General features: G+C 50.2%; 6 protein-coding genes and 1 non-coding gene across 7 annotated transcripts; 5 read left to right on the top strand and 2 right to left on the bottom strand.

Moving 5' to 3' along the window:
* Positions 1–233: 233 nt before the first annotated feature.
* On the bottom strand, positions 234–1,683 carry CC1G_07612 (other/AgaK1 protein kinase; the record flags this gene model as incomplete). The annotated part of the gene is made up of 7 exons (XM_001836477.2): positions 234–274; positions 333–507; positions 564–881; positions 939–1,014; positions 1,078–1,230; positions 1,285–1,337; positions 1,393–1,683. 7 exons carry the CDS (start codon positions 1,681–1,683, stop codon positions 234–236), a joined length of 1,107 nt encoding a protein of 368 aa, XP_001836529.2.
* A 1,835-nt stretch (positions 1,684–3,518) lies between these two features.
* CC1G_07614 (hypothetical protein) lies at positions 3,519–5,066 on the top strand (the record flags this gene model as incomplete). Its single annotated transcript, XM_001836479.1, has 3 exons — positions 3,519–4,347; positions 4,400–4,874; positions 4,949–5,066. 3 exons carry the CDS (start codon positions 3,519–3,521, stop codon positions 5,064–5,066), a joined length of 1,422 nt encoding a protein of 473 aa, XP_001836531.1.
* Positions 5,067–5,803: 737 nt separating this feature from the next.
* Positions 5,804–6,803, top strand: CC1G_07615 (hypothetical protein; the record flags this gene model as incomplete). Its single annotated transcript, XM_001836480.2, has 6 exons — positions 5,804–5,816; positions 5,867–5,976; positions 6,034–6,123; positions 6,178–6,366; positions 6,422–6,610; positions 6,666–6,803. 6 exons carry the CDS (start codon positions 5,804–5,806, stop codon positions 6,801–6,803), a joined length of 729 nt encoding a protein of 242 aa, XP_001836532.2.
* A 1,635-nt stretch (positions 6,804–8,438) lies between these two features.
* On the top strand, positions 8,439–9,720 carry CC1G_14451 (hypothetical protein; the record flags this gene model as incomplete). The annotated part of the gene is made up of 7 exons (XM_002911407.1): positions 8,439–8,487; positions 8,575–8,665; positions 8,944–9,078; positions 9,125–9,228; positions 9,453–9,518; positions 9,577–9,605; positions 9,694–9,720. The coding sequence occupies 7 exons, from the start codon at positions 8,439–8,441 to the stop codon at positions 9,718–9,720; spliced, it is 501 nt and encodes a 166-aa protein (XP_002911453.1).
* A 562-nt stretch (positions 9,721–10,282) lies between these two features.
* CC1G_07616 (hypothetical protein) lies at positions 10,283–12,034 on the top strand (the record flags this gene model as incomplete). Its single annotated transcript, XM_001836481.2, has 13 exons — positions 10,283–10,297; positions 10,356–10,388; positions 10,684–10,813; positions 10,865–10,924; positions 10,982–11,014; positions 11,078–11,209; positions 11,263–11,355; positions 11,507–11,557; positions 11,616–11,642; positions 11,698–11,726; positions 11,786–11,811; positions 11,856–11,919; positions 11,993–12,034. The coding sequence occupies 13 exons, from the start codon at positions 10,283–10,285 to the stop codon at positions 12,032–12,034; spliced, it is 735 nt and encodes a 244-aa protein (XP_001836533.2).
* An 858-nt stretch (positions 12,035–12,892) lies between these two features.
* Positions 12,893–12,990, top strand: CC1G_20096. Its single transcript has one exon. It is a non-coding gene; the product is annotated as a tRNA-Lys (tRNA).
* Positions 12,991–13,576: 586 nt separating this feature from the next.
* CC1G_10028 (hypothetical protein) lies at positions 13,577–15,213 on the bottom strand (the record flags this gene model as incomplete). The annotated part of the gene is made up of 2 exons (XM_001836482.1): positions 13,577–15,101; positions 15,161–15,213. 2 exons carry the CDS (start codon positions 15,211–15,213, stop codon positions 13,577–13,579), a joined length of 1,578 nt encoding a protein of 525 aa, XP_001836534.1.
* Between the last annotated feature and the right edge of the window lie 587 nt (positions 15,214–15,800).

Here is a 15,800-nt window from a genome sequence, read left to right on the forward strand (position 1 = left end):
CGTGGCTGGGCTTGCCCACGCCGCGCTTATTACAGGTCATGGCATGGTTCAAGAGAAGTTCAAACCCCGAAGACGTAACCTCACACAGACTTTGGTCGGAGACCAAATCCGGATTTGAGTCGCTACTCACACCAAGCTCGCACACTTCACCTCTTTGCAACACCACTGTGTATTCTCTACATATACTTGTACCTCATTCTTTGCACAAAGGAATAATTGGAGTCTTCTTACTGTTAGTAATGCTGCCCTGGAGTATACTTCTGAAGACCCATTCCTGAAGTGATTGGAAGATTAGACCGGGTGACGCAACATTCCGGAACGGTCGGACATACCTCGTCCAGCTTTCCAAAGCATGGCCTGAGGGGCGGACTTCAGAACGTCGTCGGAGACGCGCTTCTTGAGCTCTCGTAGCCTCTCCAGACAAACAGCGGCCGAAGGTGGGTCGTTGAAGTCAGATAGGATGTTGTCAAAGTATGGGCCAATTTCGGGGACCACATCTTCAATCACCTGAGGTATGTGTCAACATTTCATGACTCCGCCAGAGGACAGAAAAAGGAGCTTACTCGAACCCAGTTCTGCAGAGTGTGCGCTAAGACGAGAACATCGTCTTTGAAGGGATTCGCCCGACCCCCTGCGATGCCGAGATAATCGAACCCCATGCAACTTTCCCTCTCGAGGATTACAGTATCGATGTCGGTGTCCATGGGGAAGATCAACGATGCACCGAAGTCGATATAAGCATATCTAACCTCAGGCGGGTTGCGGAGGAGGTGTGCGTCAGGGCCATGGTATCTAAACTCTTGGTAGAGCACGTTCATGACCGTATTCTGACATGCAATGTCTCGGTGTGCAATTCTATTCTCGTGGAGAAAGACGAGTCCCTACAGAATTTGAACTGAATTAGGAGAGCATTGCCAGATAGGCCTCTGGCCACTTACCTCGAACAACACATCTGCAAGGTGGAACAACTGCCCGACAGTGCAGAACCTAAGTCCAACAAATGATGGTCCCCATCTACGAGTGAGTGGTTAGCACACCATCTCCCGAGCCAATGAAAAGAGTCTTCTATACACTCACCGTGGCATAACTGCGAAAACAACCGCTTCATGTTCAATATACCCGAGGGTGGGTAAAGTATGATTTCTGGGATCTGCCCGAGCTTCCGGAGTGTTCAAGCGCCTATGTACCTCAAGCTCGTTCGCGTCGGGCATGTCAGAGGTATGAATCATCCTAAGTAAACACGAGTTACAACTTTCCAGTTAAAACTTCGAGAGCGGAACTTACTTTATCATCACCTCCCGGCCGAACTTATCTTGAGCTGGCCAGACACGAAAACTCTAAAAATCTTTGGATTCACTGATGTTGTATGCGGTCAGGCGTGATTGGATCTACCTGAATGTCATGGAAAGGCACAACTTCTTCCCTGGCAATTACACGGCGTGCGTAAGGGTATTCTGGCTCGTTGATGTACTCTTGACACTCGAATGATTGTCGAGGCCTAGCAGCCAGGCTGAACTTGAGGGCCTTGTCGAGGCTCTCATAAAGATAGTACCCGTGGCTTTCAAAGAAAGGCGCGAGGGAGTTCCACTGATTATGAATTATGGGTACCTCTCGTTGAAGAACTTTGATGTCGCCGTTGAATTTCGTTGTCCAAGACTGTAAGTCTGTCCGAGGGTATTGCATGGCGGAGCGTCGTGGGTGGCGTGGTCAGTCGATATCGATGGTTGGGAGGCAAGCTGCGGCGGGGCCTTGCAAGGTTTCTCAAATATGAAGCAAAATCTGATGGAGTGGTTGCCAGCTGGGTGTGTCCTCTTTTAAGTAGATCTTGACCTCACCTTTGTTGGTCCAGAATGGGATATTCGCCATTGTGAGACGAAATGGGAACTACCCCCGGGGACACCACATGTGGTCTGCACACGGCCCCTAGCGATTCCTTGATGGACAAAGGAAACTCGGACGTCATCCTAATTTGGATAATCAAACCGAGGATGCCAAAGTGCGAGGGGATGACCTCGAGGCTCGGAGGAACTATACCCGTGGGATCTACCGCCATTGTACGACGCTTTTGGACAATTGCCACTGGACATGGCGGACCAGAGGTAGAATATAGTAATTAACGAGACAGAGATCGTTGGACTCACTTGTCCGCTCAGGACTTTGCCGAACCATAAGAGAGGAGTTCGCCTGTGTCCGTCATCTGACGACAACTTCATCTGCACGACCTCAGAGTCCTGCATAGTTTCATCCGCTAATCCTCCACCGTCAACAACGCGACTCGTCACAGCAATCCATAATGAGCACTGAACAGCGCGAGATCCCCAAACCACTTGTATGTATACGCCCTCCTACCGTCCACTTTTTGAATGAACTAACCACGGCATAATCCAGTACGCAGTCGGGGTCCAAGTCTTCTTTGCAGAGCCCACACCTACTGCGCTTGACAATGTATTTGTTCAACCCAATTCCACTGGAACCGTGATTTCAAGGACTTTCTGCCGGGTATGTACTTGAGCTCGCCTCTGCTAAATAGCGACTTACGCCCCATAACAGAAGGACTGGACCTGGGTCTATAAAGTCGATGTCACCATTAGCGATCTAAGTCCCTTAGGCCATTACCCTGGCATTCATGAAGACTTTCTCTACAAGCCCTGATCCTTAGCGCGGATGATCAGACTCTACGCCTCTGCTATACTTATGGTATGCTATTTCTTCTCACTGCCTCCCTCACTTCCTGACAGTCTCTGTGACAGGCCTTCACCGCCGCGGACGCGCTCGCGCGCCTATAATACGGTCGCGTCGGTTCCCACGCGAAAGACAGATGCTCGAGCATCCCTGGTTCAAGATCACCAATGCCACTACCCGATGTACCGTCTTTTACATATTAGAGTACAGCGCCTTACAATGTACTACTGTTTTTGCGTCTATCATATAGCCTATCCATGATTTTGTTGACCACCATATCTTGAGTTGCTTTGGCGCCCATCCGACTGAATAGCAGGCACCGACAGATTGCGCAACAATGCTTGCGGGAGGGTACACGGTAAGGTGAGCGAACCTTCATCATTAGTGAACAACTACCAATGGATCGATGTGCCTTTCTGTACAATGTCCTATACACTCGTCCCCCCGGCCAATTAGCGCCCGTGTGTATTCAGTACTTTGAACCCGCTTTCTCTGGCCTATGCCTTTTGTCCCATGAATTCTAGATTATTGGCTAATACAATACCTACCTTAATGTGCTAGACAAAACCCAGGATGCTAGGAGGCTTTGGTAACGATGACTTTGGAAGTTCTTCGTGAGTAGCACAAAAGAGCAGTCATGATGCCGTTCCCGGATCACGTCGGAGGCTGAAGAAAGCACAGCTTTTGGGAACCGTGCTTTGGCCAACACAACCAAACAATTAATCGGACGGTCGGTGCTTTGGACAACTGTTGTCTCTATATGAGCTGACCTTTTCTTTGTACCATCTCCTTTTACCCTTCTTCGACGACGACCCCAGCTCCTGCAGATAACGACGATGTCGGCATTTGCCAACCTTATGGCGCTGAGCGCCTCACAAACCAAGCAGCAGGAAAGTGCTGTGGAGATGGCACTGCGGGAACGGCAGCGCAAGGAAGCCCTACGGAGGAAGCAGCAGGAGGAAAAGGAGGCCAAGGAGCGGGAGATGGAGAAACAGCGTCGACTTAAACTTTTCGAGGAGCAAAAGAAGGAAGAGGAAAGGCGGAAACGGATGGAGGAGGCGAAGGCAGCCAAGGAGCGGGCTCTGCAGCGACGGGAGGAGGAGGAGCGGGACAGGTTACTTCATGGGCCCAAGAAGGCAGCGAAGATGGCTTCATCGTCTGGAGGCTCAAAATCTGCAGACGGTCGCGGGGGAAAGCGTCGAGGCTCAGACGAGTCAGACGACGATTCTGGTCCAGTGCCCCTGACCCGGGAGGAGCTACGTCAGCGGAAACAACAGATGGAGCTCAAGAGGTTATACGGTGCATCGAAGAAGGCGTCGTCTTCGATGTCGGGGGGATACCACAAACCTGGGCGCAAGCTACCCGGAGGCGCTGTTGACATGACGGCTCCCTCGACGTCCACCAGCCCAGGAGGCGGGTCTGTGAAGAACCGGCTGGCTGCGATGCCAAACGTACTGGTGAAGCTGAACCAGGTGAAGAGGGATACAAGGACTATCGATGAAATTCTGCAGGATCGGGCCCGGGCTAAGGAAGGGAAGGTCTTGGAAGGGGACCAAGCACTTGTCTTTGACGATTGGTTCGGAACGAAGAAGAAAGAGACTGGTAAGAAGCCAGATCAGAGCAGACCGTCTTCCATGACCCCCACCTCTGGAACCACCACTCCTTGTGAGCAGCCTCTTTTCCAAACCATTTTCCAGCTTAACCTTGGTAATTTCAGCTTCACAACCGCCCTCTTCTACCCTCCCTGTGCCTAAACGGGCCAACCCGGCTCCCAAGCAATATGTTACTTCGAAACCTGCTCCTCCACCTCGAACTATGGCATCTTCATCATCTTCACGCCCCTCCACATCGACTCGCCCACCGACAGCCGATAGGGCGGCGGACAGGGCGAAAACCGCTCAGTCCAAACCAAGCAAGAGCAGTGCTCATGGCAGTTCCTACTCTTCCGGGAAAGCTTCGTCGTCTGCTACGTCCAAGAAACGAGCTCGTTCTATGAGCCGATCGGAAACCCCTCCACCCAAACGTCGTCACAGGTCACCTGTCGACAGTGACGATCTGGACGAAGATTACAGCTCCGCTATCTGGAAGCTCTTCGGACGTGACCGAAGCAAGTACGTCAGCAAGGATGTGTTCAGTGACGACGAAGACATGGAGGCCGATGCCAGGGCCCTGGAACGCGAGGAGAAGATGAGGTGTGTATCACGTTCACCAAGCTTCTTTCCATCCTGGTGGGATCCAATCTTAACTCTTATCTTTCGCACTACAGCGCCCGCATTGCTGCTCGTGAAGAGCAACTCGCCCTTGAGGAAGAAAGGAGACACGAGGAGGAGAAGCGACGACGCAGGAAGGAGCGAGAACGAATGCTTGCTCGAGGTGGCGCTTGAATGGCATGTCTTCGCAGTCTTTTCTTCCGAAGGAGTTCGGGGTCATTTACAGGGCGGGGGACCTACCTCCGCTCATGGTATAGAACTTATCTCGTTTGGAATTCTTTTGCAGTGTTCATTCGGACGGAACAACTATACACTTTCATTCCCTCACGGTGCATCACGGCTAACGCTTGGTCTACATCCTCGGCGCATAGTCATTCGTCTCTTGTCGCTTTCGCATTCACAATCGCATTTAATACCATTACGGGCTAGGGTGCTGTAACGAAGTTACCAAGCTTCTGGTCACTCTGGTCTCATCCTGTGCCTTTCCATATAGTCTAAACCTGTATAGATCTACTTGTCGTGCTTTCAGCTCTGCTACTCTTCGTGTATCAATATGTACCTAATTCATGGACTTGGATCATCAGAGTCGTTCCATCGCCCTTAGTCAAACTCGGGGAATAGAGACGCCCGCCCGCGCGTCTCGAAGCTTGTCTCACACAGCACATGGCCGCTGATTAGGGTCATTGGACAACACGACGCCAAACTTCTGGAAGTGACGCTCCAAGCCCAGGTGAGGCAAGACTGTTCTATCACTGGCACCTTACCTGCAGGATATGGACACGTGGTGGACCCCTAAGGGTATGGGGGAATACAGAGCCTCAGGCCGCAACCTGAACTTTGATTCTTGAATCCCAACCAACACCAAGCCCTTTCCCATATCTTCACGATAACAAGACGACTCTACCTCGAGTATGGCTCCAATACGTGAGTAGGTTTTAGTCTCTCTCGTGCATAAATCATTGACTCTGGTACAGGAACAGGAGATGTCCAGGAGATTTCGACAACCAAGATGAGCAAAACTTTCAACAAGACCAATTTTATGAAGGTCATGGGGGTAGAGGAAGACGTTGCTGAATGCTTGAGGGTGAGCTGTCCGTGTTATTGGGTATTTATAGTGGAAACTGAGATGGGCACATGCTAGGGGGACATCCGTAATTTGGTCGAGGAATTATTGGACCTTACAGAAGTGCTGAGCCAACAAAGTGATCGCCTGGCGCGTTTGGACGAAAAGGTATGTTGATTCTATTCCATATAGATGACAAAAATGATCATTTATCATCACAAGTTATTAGAGGGCTATCCCGAGATTTTCGCTCGGGGAAAGGAGGAGAAGCTTCGATGGGTGCGCATTTATGTCCAAAAGCATCATGGTTCACTTCGGCACGCTTGGAAGGCTGCACTGGGAGTGAAGACAGAGGAGGTGGACGATCCCATACCCAACAGACCACCGCCGTCCGGCGATCTAACAGAACAAGTACGTCCATCCTGCTGTCATGAACACGGCTGTCTCTTGGACTCACGTCCCCCAGTCAATCACTGGCAGCCAGAGCCCGGACATGCGATTGTCGTCTCCAATAACGCCTGCTCGGTCATCTGTATCAGGCAGTCACCCTTCAACTAGTAGAAGGGTACCGCAGCAACGATCTCGCTGCCCGTCTTTGGAACAAGAACCAAGGTCTTTCTTGCAAACGCCGCCATCATCTCAGAGACCTTTCGCCGTGCAGACATCACGCTCCTCTGCATCAGAGCCCCAGATTCTGACGGGAGATACAGAACTGCCTCGGACTCCCAGAAACAGAACCCAACTCGATACCGCCCTTCCCTCCCCAGCGCTGTCAGATCGACCTCGACGTTCTCAAAGCCTCGTCAAACACTTCTCTGGAACGAACCTACGCGAGCTGGAAGGAGTGAGACACTTTCTGAAGACTTGCGACCCTCCGATGATGCACTTTTTTGACCGGTTCGTCAACTTTGGGTGTCACAGCCTCGCCCTCCTGCGGCCAGTGAGAACTTGGCCAACAAACATCATCGACTCCTTCCTGCAGCAATTACCAACTAACGGCGGGCGAGACATGACACCAATGGAGCTTCTAATTCTGCGAATGCATCTTCTGTCGTATCCTTTCGATGAAGATGCTGTTGATCACGTCGTTTCTTGATTATTGAGATACAAGAGGTGGATTTCTTTGTATTTTCGGCTGCTTCTCCGACTGTTCTCTCTTCTACATCATGAAACCAATCCAGTTCCTACTCCTTGCCATGCTTCATGGTTCAAGACGGGCAGAAGGCCCTTCATCCGTCAGATTCCCTGTTTTGGGGGAAATTGTTTTTTGGATGGCGATGCGGTGCCTTGTCATGATGGTTCAGCGGTGAGTGGTCTACGCCTACCAATCTATGACTGTCAGCTAAAATGCCCGCATCCTACACCAGGTTGTGGGATTCTCGCCGTTGCCGTCGCTGAAGGCGTGACCTTGTTTGGGACTCGGATTCATATTAGAACCAATGGTCTCTCAGTCATTCTTACACTGTTGTATGGGAATATTCTAGGCTTTTAATGGTCCTCACGGGTACAAGCGCTTAATGGGGCCCAGGCTCGACGTGATGCAAGTATCCGGAAGACAGTATGGCAGGCCTATACCGATCCTGAAGCGCAGTCTCCGCGGCGTTAGGACTCGGAGTGGCTGTCTCGACTGACAACTCGACCCGCTAGGTTTAGTCTTCTACTTTTTCATAGTCGGTGACTGGGAGAAGTTCCTTCCTCTAGATCGATGTGGGACTGAAGAGGCACTTCCGAGAAAGAAACGCATATGGTGATTCTCGGGCAGCCTGAGGGGGTAGAACCTGGGGAACGACATGTTTGATTCCGGAATTTGGATCCTGTGCGGCATGATACACGTTCTATCCCATGTAAATACAAGCTCCTCTCCTAATTCGGCGATGTACCTCGCTGATCCCGGAGATTTCGAACCCCAGGCTGACGCTACAGACAGAGGAACTCAAGGTTACATCGCTCTGGTGAACGCACACATTGCACTGGATTTCCGTGGTTGCTGATCAATTAGTTGATGGGTTGCAAAGGAGAGCAAAATCTCATGAAAATATTTCAAGAAAATCAAGGAAATTCGCCTCGGATTCAACATTCGAGGACAGATCCATGATGCACGGAACGAACTCTGATCCCACATCAACTCCTCACAGCCGTTCAAGGACGGATGCGGGGTTCTTTTAACAGAGATTAACCAGGCGCTCGTCTCTAGGTCGGTGACAGATCTGTTGATCATGATTCACGGGCGAAGCGCCCAGCCGAGTGGCGATGCGATAGCTATAAAACATACTGTCGTCATTGGAAGGTAATGACTCTGCCTCCCTCGCGAGACGATGGGCGCAGACTCAGACACCCGTTTAATCACTCTCCTAGTGCAGGCACATGTTTTCGAAGTGAGCGACAATTTGTGCTTTTTCGCATGCTTAGATGCTAATATTCCCGGGCCTGCGTTTTACAGTACTTTCATGGCAAGTATCTGATCGCCCAAAACTGATCATGAAATGAATGGAATTCCTGACCCTCGACGCAGTTGCATCTGTGGTGCTACTGGTACGTCGAAGCCACCCTTGCAAGACTTACTGACGAACGTGCGGTCAGTTCTATGATTATCTTCTTACTTTACATCTGGAAGTTCAGTTAATCTGGCAATCTCGGTGGTGCTCCGTCAAAGTTCTTTATCTGTTAACAAGATATCTACCCTTCCTGGACCTGACAATGCTTCTTATTTGTAAGTGTCCCTCTGGGTCCCACTCTTACTGGGACTTTTGCCTGATAGATAGAGTTTTAGATTTGAACGTATTTGGCGCATCAGCGGAGGCATGCAAACCCATCTATCGTTTCATGACTCGTACGTCGAATTTATTGTATCTACAAAGACGCATTGGCCCACCCGTCAACCTCGTGGACTCGGGTAGTGTGGGGAATCACGGGGTTCGCGATTGCGGAAGGTCGGTGGTGTCTCGATATCCAAGCCGAATGCAGGCACTGACCCTTGCCTTCACGTAGCGCTACTCACAATAAGGATATGGCCGCTTTGGGGAGACCATCCCAATGCAATCAAGACTTTTACAGGCCTGTTGCTAACGGGGACCTTTGCAACCATATGCGTCTTAACCGGTCAGTTCATGACGGACATAAAATGTACGTGGATGTTGGAATATGGCTAATTATTGAATGACTGACTCAGGGCAGTTAACTCCGAGCTCCTAAAAGCGCAAAATGTTTGCGTGAATATGGCACCGGCGCTGAGACTCAGAATCTCGTGGATCCTGGTGGGCGTGTACGACATAGGTAGGTGACTGTGCCTCCTCTCCACTCTGGATTTACCGATGCCAGTAATGGACACTGGATAGTTATAACCGTGTTATTGGCCATCAAGGCACTCCCTGCCAGTGAGACTAGCCATCGATGATCTCTCCCGTCGTGTTGACAACCCAATGTGTAGTCTACGACACCATTAAACAGGCAAAGCCGAAAAGCGTATCTTGGGTTGTATATTCTGACGGTAATCAAAGTCCTTCTTCGGTCGTACATGGAATTTACTGTGACTTCAGGTCTAAGGTTCTATGTCTGCCTCATCGGTGAGCTACCTACAGGATTCTCTGAGCTCGATCCTGAAGTCGGACAACGCCTCCTTAGCCCTTGCCTTCACGAATGGCAGCCTTCCGGTACGTCTTGAATGTGTATCTTCCTCACCTTCGCTCAATATTCTTCAAGGACGATTTAATTCAGCTTCTCAGCGCGTGAGTTCTTTAGGACGTTACCGTGTATCCACTGTGCTAACGAGAACAACCAGACTTCACCGAGTCGCGATATCCATATTGGCCTGTCGCGCTATCCTTCATATTCGGAGGCGTGGACAACAAGAGAAGGAAATGCTTTTACCGTGGCAGTTATCGGACTTCACATTCAATCACGCCTTCTGAAGATGCGGATACTCATTAGAATTCAATATTCAATACCAATTCATCATAAGCCTTGTATATGCTTGGTTGCATACCCACTCGTACCTACAGAAGAAGTCTAGACGCGTAAATGTCGGAATTCTGCATGGTGGGACATCTCACAGTTACAGCATGTATTACGATTCCGAGTCTTCCACACCCACCGTAGCGTACGTATAGGGACAGTTAGCGGTCCCAGACCAATGGAAGTTGAAAATTAAGACTTGCGAGCCAAAAATTTCGATCTCTGGCCACGAAATACCTGCAAAGCACTTGGTCTGTGCGGCAGCTCAAGTGGCCGCCAACGTCGGGTCAATCATTAAACTCTTTAATCGAGACTTCCACTTGCATCGGCCGGCACCTTACCCTTTTACTTCGAATCCATCACCTGTGCACCCACAATGACTTCGGTGGAAGTCCGTCACTAGGCATTGGGCAGATATGTCTGATCTTCCTTATGCGCCCCACTTACAGTGGCGAAGAATTGTATATAGCCAGCCCAACGAAGTGGGTCAGGGTCCCAGTGTACACCTTCGCGGGCGATGGATCCAACTGCGATGGAAAGCCGCACCATCGCTCTTCTAGGGCGAGCCAAAACCTTTGAGGCACGTTGTTGAGCCCTCTTTCCGATTTCTATTCTTGACTCAAACCTGTCACTGTGATATAGTACGCGCACAGTGAGTATCGAGACATCAGCCGCTTGAAACGGGGAAGAAATAATTGGTTTCAGTTGCGTCTGTAGTTCTGCTGGTACGAACCGTTCTCTTGCGCGGACAACGGGGAATGCTCATTATATTTCTAGGTCCACGACTATTTCCTTACTCTCGACTATGAGGTCCAGTTGATCTGGGACTCACCATGGCGTTTGACCAAGATCCTATACCTTATGACGAGATACCTTCCGTTCCTTGATCTGACGATACTCTTGATATGTGAGTTCCTGCACGGATCCGAAAGGTTGGGAGCTGAAGAAAGTTCTTCAGACCTAAATGTTTCGCGACCGGCAGTGGAAGACTGCCTGCCTATCTACCGCTTCATGGGGTGTACGTCGAGAGGTCTATCCGGGTCTTCAACCGAAAACTAATAGCTATGTCCGTCAGGGTGGGGTGTAGGAGGAATCGCTATTGCAGAAGGTCAGTTTCCGGCCCTCGCGATTCATTATCTCTACAAGGTGTTCGAGACTGAAGCTTCTTTAGTACTCCTGACGAAGCGTATATGGGCGGTTTGGGAGCACAGCAAAGTCATTATCGCCGCCACTGCCTTACTATTCACTGGTATCTTCTCCGCAATTCTTGTCCTCACATCCATGTTCATGGGTGAAATCGAATGTGAGATCATCCCTCTTTTACCGGCCTGCTCTGTTGACTATTCCTTTGAACAGTCTATCCGGGACTCGTTGGAACAACGTGCATAAACGTTGCTCCAGCATGGAAGCTGAAGCTTGCGTGGCTATTAGCCGGCGCTTATGACTTGGGTACGTTCTCTTCCTTCTGCATTTGATCCCCCCGATTCTCGAGCTCATCTAGAGAATGCCTAGCTTTGTTAATATTGCTTTCTGTCAAGGCTCTGCCAGCTCGTGAGTTCCTTTACAAAAGACAAAATCGGAGGAAGTTCACATCCCCTAGTCAAGCGTGCAACAAACGTAAGGACACTCTCGTGGGTGCTTTATACCGATGGTGAGATGTTCAGTTTCGTTGCCTACTAGTAGCCCGCAAGCTGACATTCACCTTCCAGGAGTTACATTCTATATAACCTTAATTGGTGAGGCCACTTGTTATGGAAAGCAAAATTCGTCGAACTGAACCCACTGCTCAAGTCCTGGCCGTCGTTAATGGTAGCCTTCCCGTGAGTAGCCCACGACGCTAACTGATCTCAACCTTACTGATGCCTGATGCTTCTGCTAGGATGATCTCGTACAATTACTCAGCGCGTACGTATTCTGACGACCACCACTTTACTGTTGAATTGACATAGTTTCAAGGCTACACCGGGTTTCGATTTCGATCTTGGCTTGTCGTGCCATACTTCACATCCGCAAGTGCGACCAAGACGAACTTGAAGAGCGAACCGTTCTTCCGACTCGGATGTCTGCTCTAATTTTCCGGCCACAGAGCGGGATAGATGACGATTTCGAGTTCGACTGGAAAGTCTAAATGAAGGTGAGAACTATGGGCATAAGGGGAGCAATTCTAAACCCGTCGACTTAACAGGTCTTGTCTTTGCATCTGTGAAGGTCTAGGTCTCTTTCGCGGGCTGAAGATACCTATTGTTCCATCCACTTTGATACCCGACATAAGTCAATCGTTAAATACTAACAAAAGCTTTTGAAACCTTTAACCCCTTAACCGTTAATCATAGTATACATTGTGCAGCCCATTACCCCAGCCGTTGACTCAGTTCTACGAGGTTAAATAATTCATACAACAACCGCGCAATTTATAGGAGTCAATCCCTTCAATCTGAATATCTGTCCCTTTGATGTTTAGTGCACGCATATGCCTCGTCTGTATAGAACATGTTCTCCTTTAAAGTACGGTATTACGTGCGGCGGGAGCCATTGAAGGTACTGACACTACGGAAATTGTAGCAATCGGGGGTCGTCGTGTGACATAGCAATTTAGTTTTTGTCACAGCAACCCACCCTCAATCTCGCGTGACATAGCAATTTTTGAGATAGGAATCGACCATTCAGGAAGCAAAAAAGTCCACTTAGGACGAGAATCGACTGCGCTCTCTACAACCAGAAGATAATCAGATCGGAAATGGAGCAAACACGCGCCTTAAACGCTAGCCCAGATTCAAAACAAAACTGTATACAGCCGTGACACTATCGTTTACTTCGTAGCAATTTAGCCCCGGTGTGACATGACAAAATGCGAGATAGCAATGCAATCGCAATTTGTGTCGTGACAAATTGCTACAATTTCCGTAGTGTCAGTATGTTCCCGGGACGGCGATGTGTCTGTACACTGGCCTAATCTCGTAAAAGACATAGAAGCGAAGTCTAACAGGCCCGCCTAGCTCAATCGGATAGAGCGTCAGACTTTTAGGGCCCGGTCAGTTTGACCAATCCATCTGAAGGCTGCGAGTTCGATCCTCGCGGTGGGCTATCAGTAAACCTTTTTTTTTTTTTTATTCTATTTTCTTCCTCCGAGACGCTTTTGAAGACAGGATATCAACTTGGTATTTCAGTTTCTACGTGCTGGGTTTGGGTACATCGGAAGCAGAGGCTACGAGGGCAATGACAGGCGTTCTACATCGTCCATAGCTGTTCAGAGAAAGGAGGAAAGGGATTCAAGGCAACAGGGAGCGGCGGGGAAGAAAGGAAAGAAGCGAATGTGAACCAAGTATCGAGGCATTCAGGAAGGGAGAGGGAAGGAATTAGCATAGGCCCGTCGCAGATTGAGGCAGGCCTTTCACGTAATTCCAGAGCACATAGTCACAAAAGATAAACAAGAGTAAATGAAGGACGACGATGCAGTAGTGACTGGTATTAACTTCATTTAAGCAGAAATGGGTAATAATAACACATGTCCGCAAGCATCGAATAGGAGAGGAAATCAAAACCGGAGTAGTGAGATGCGTTTCCTGAGTTTAGAAGCAAACTTCTTGTCCTCTGTTGGAGTGGCCCCCGAAGTGGTGACTGCGCTGGTGGCACTCGTGGGAGGAGATAGTATATCGTCTGGAACGGTTTTTTAGGTGGCTGGGGCACTTGAGGGTATAGAGGAAGGCGGGACAGGCGTGGCATTAGGATCACCGCCGTCACTGTGGAATTCACGGGAAGATAACAACGATGCCATGGATGCGGCAGAGTCCGAGAACCGCTTGGGATTGAGGTAACGACTACCAGAAGAGGTGTTGCGACTGGTTTCTGGATCTGACAAATCTAGATTGAAATCGAGGGAGAATGGACGGTCTTCTGGTATGACTAGGTCAATCGAGCTTCCTAGCCTGCTGGGTATCTGTGTTGAATGGATGATATAAGGAGACTGATTAAGAGAGCTGGAGGATGGCTGTCGCTTGGCAAAGAACCCGCTGAACCGCTTTGAGGGTACTTTGTGCAATGTTCGTCGACTGCGGGCCGGACTGGTTGGTGCACTCTTGGGCGACGCAAAGGATACACTTCCTCTGTGGGAGTGTGACGACACACTGCCATCATCACCCTTCGGAGAGAATAATGGCAGCGCCGGTACCGTCGATTGAGTGTCAAATTCCGAGAGAAGGTCTGCGACGTAATCTGGCATCGGTACGGGTGACAACTTGTCCTCTACCAACTTCTTGATCTCAGAAACTTCGGTTGGAGTTTCACGGCCTTCGTGGCCAATGACACTGGAAGGCGGGCGGCTGTCGAAGGCACTCGATCGATAGATTGTGACAGTGCCAGACGCAGACGGTCCGTTACCGTCCAACTCCGGTGGCTGAATGGGATCTATGTTATGAACGAAGGTGACTGGGGTTCGAAGTTCAGAGCTTGCGGACGAGGAAGACGTGGATGTCGAGGAGACTCGGTTAGTCTTTCGTGCTAGCGCAGCAGGATCTGCTTTACTGGCCAACATGAGGGGGAGCAAGCGAGTGCGGGAGTGAGGAACAGCTGGTGGTATGGGAAGGAAGGAACGGCCTTCGCTTGTTTGCGGCGAGTCGGTCGGTGGGCGAGGTTTCGTTCGGCGGAATGACTTTGACAGAGGGTAAAATCCACCTTGGTTCGATTCATCCGACGGTAGCGATGGCCCGTTCTCCAGCCTCTCCTCTTCCGCAAGCTTCTCGTACCACAGGCGACGACGTTGCTGTGCATTCCTTTGCTCCACAAAGAATGGCAGGTCTTGGTCGACTACGGCTTCGACATGCTGACACGCACTCCAAAGAGCTCTGGTAGCATCCAGTTCGCGCCGTTCTTCCAGCCATCTCTCCCGTTGCAGAGCACTGTATTGGGTAGATTCCGTTTCTAATTCGGAAGCCAACAAAGCCTTGAGCCTGATGAGGTTGGTGGCCGCCTCCGAAGCGTGAGCTTTGATGATGTCCATCGCCCGTTCCAGTAACTGAATCTGCATAGCAGCCAGTTCTTCCGCCTCAGGAACTGGTGCCGAGTCGGTGGAGCGGCTCTCGTTCGGCGCCAGTTCAAAGTCGTTCGACATGGTGGTGGTAGTTGGAAGAGGGGTTTTGGTCGGTCTTGCACCAAGGGCAGTGCGAGGAAGCTTATAACCGTCGCCATCCCTACCACCGCTAGCGGTTCAGTCAGTCTAGCTCCACGAGCCAAACGTCAAGCTACTGGGTTTACTCACTGGTTTCGAGGTTCCTTCGCACCAGCAAGCTCGTTGGACGTCAAAGTGTTCATTGTGGTTTCAGACAAGTTCGTTCTGTCCTGCAGACACACAAGGAAGTTTGCGTTAGAACGCCTGGATGCCCTTTATGGCCCAAACACACCTGAAGAGCCTGTTTCCGTTTGCTCCGAGCGAACAAACTCATGGAAGGCGATGTGACCTGGCCTTCCTCAGACCTTTTCTGCACAGAATATTCTTGTTCGTGGCGAATACCAGCGGGTTGCCTGTTACATTCGCTGTTGGTGAGTCTTCAGAGAGTCGACTGTGGCACGGCGCTGGGCGTTAGTTCCTGGTGTTGTAGATCGGTTTATACCCTATTTCTCGTGTAAATCTTGGAGAAATAAAACATACCTGGTTCTTAGATATCCAGTGTTCTGTCTGCGCTGTTGTATGGTCGCCGCCGCCGTCGTGGTTGGAGCCCAAACTGTGTCATCAAACTGAACCATTCATCATTGGAGCGGGCCGACCAAGGCCGGCATCACAGCATCCGACGCGTCGGCCGCTTTTGGGGGACTCTTGGCTTATGCTCTACCCCGCGACGCGACGCGTTTTCCTTGGTCCAAGTTCGAACCCTTGAATACGTCAAGCAATGCGGACACTT

Source organism: Coprinopsis cinerea (genome assembly GCF_000182895.1).
Source record: "Coprinopsis cinerea okayama7#130 chromosome 4 map unlocalized cont3.4, whole genome shotgun sequence".
Classification (NCBI taxonomy): domain Eukaryota; kingdom Fungi; phylum Basidiomycota; class Agaricomycetes; order Agaricales; family Psathyrellaceae; genus Coprinopsis; species Coprinopsis cinerea.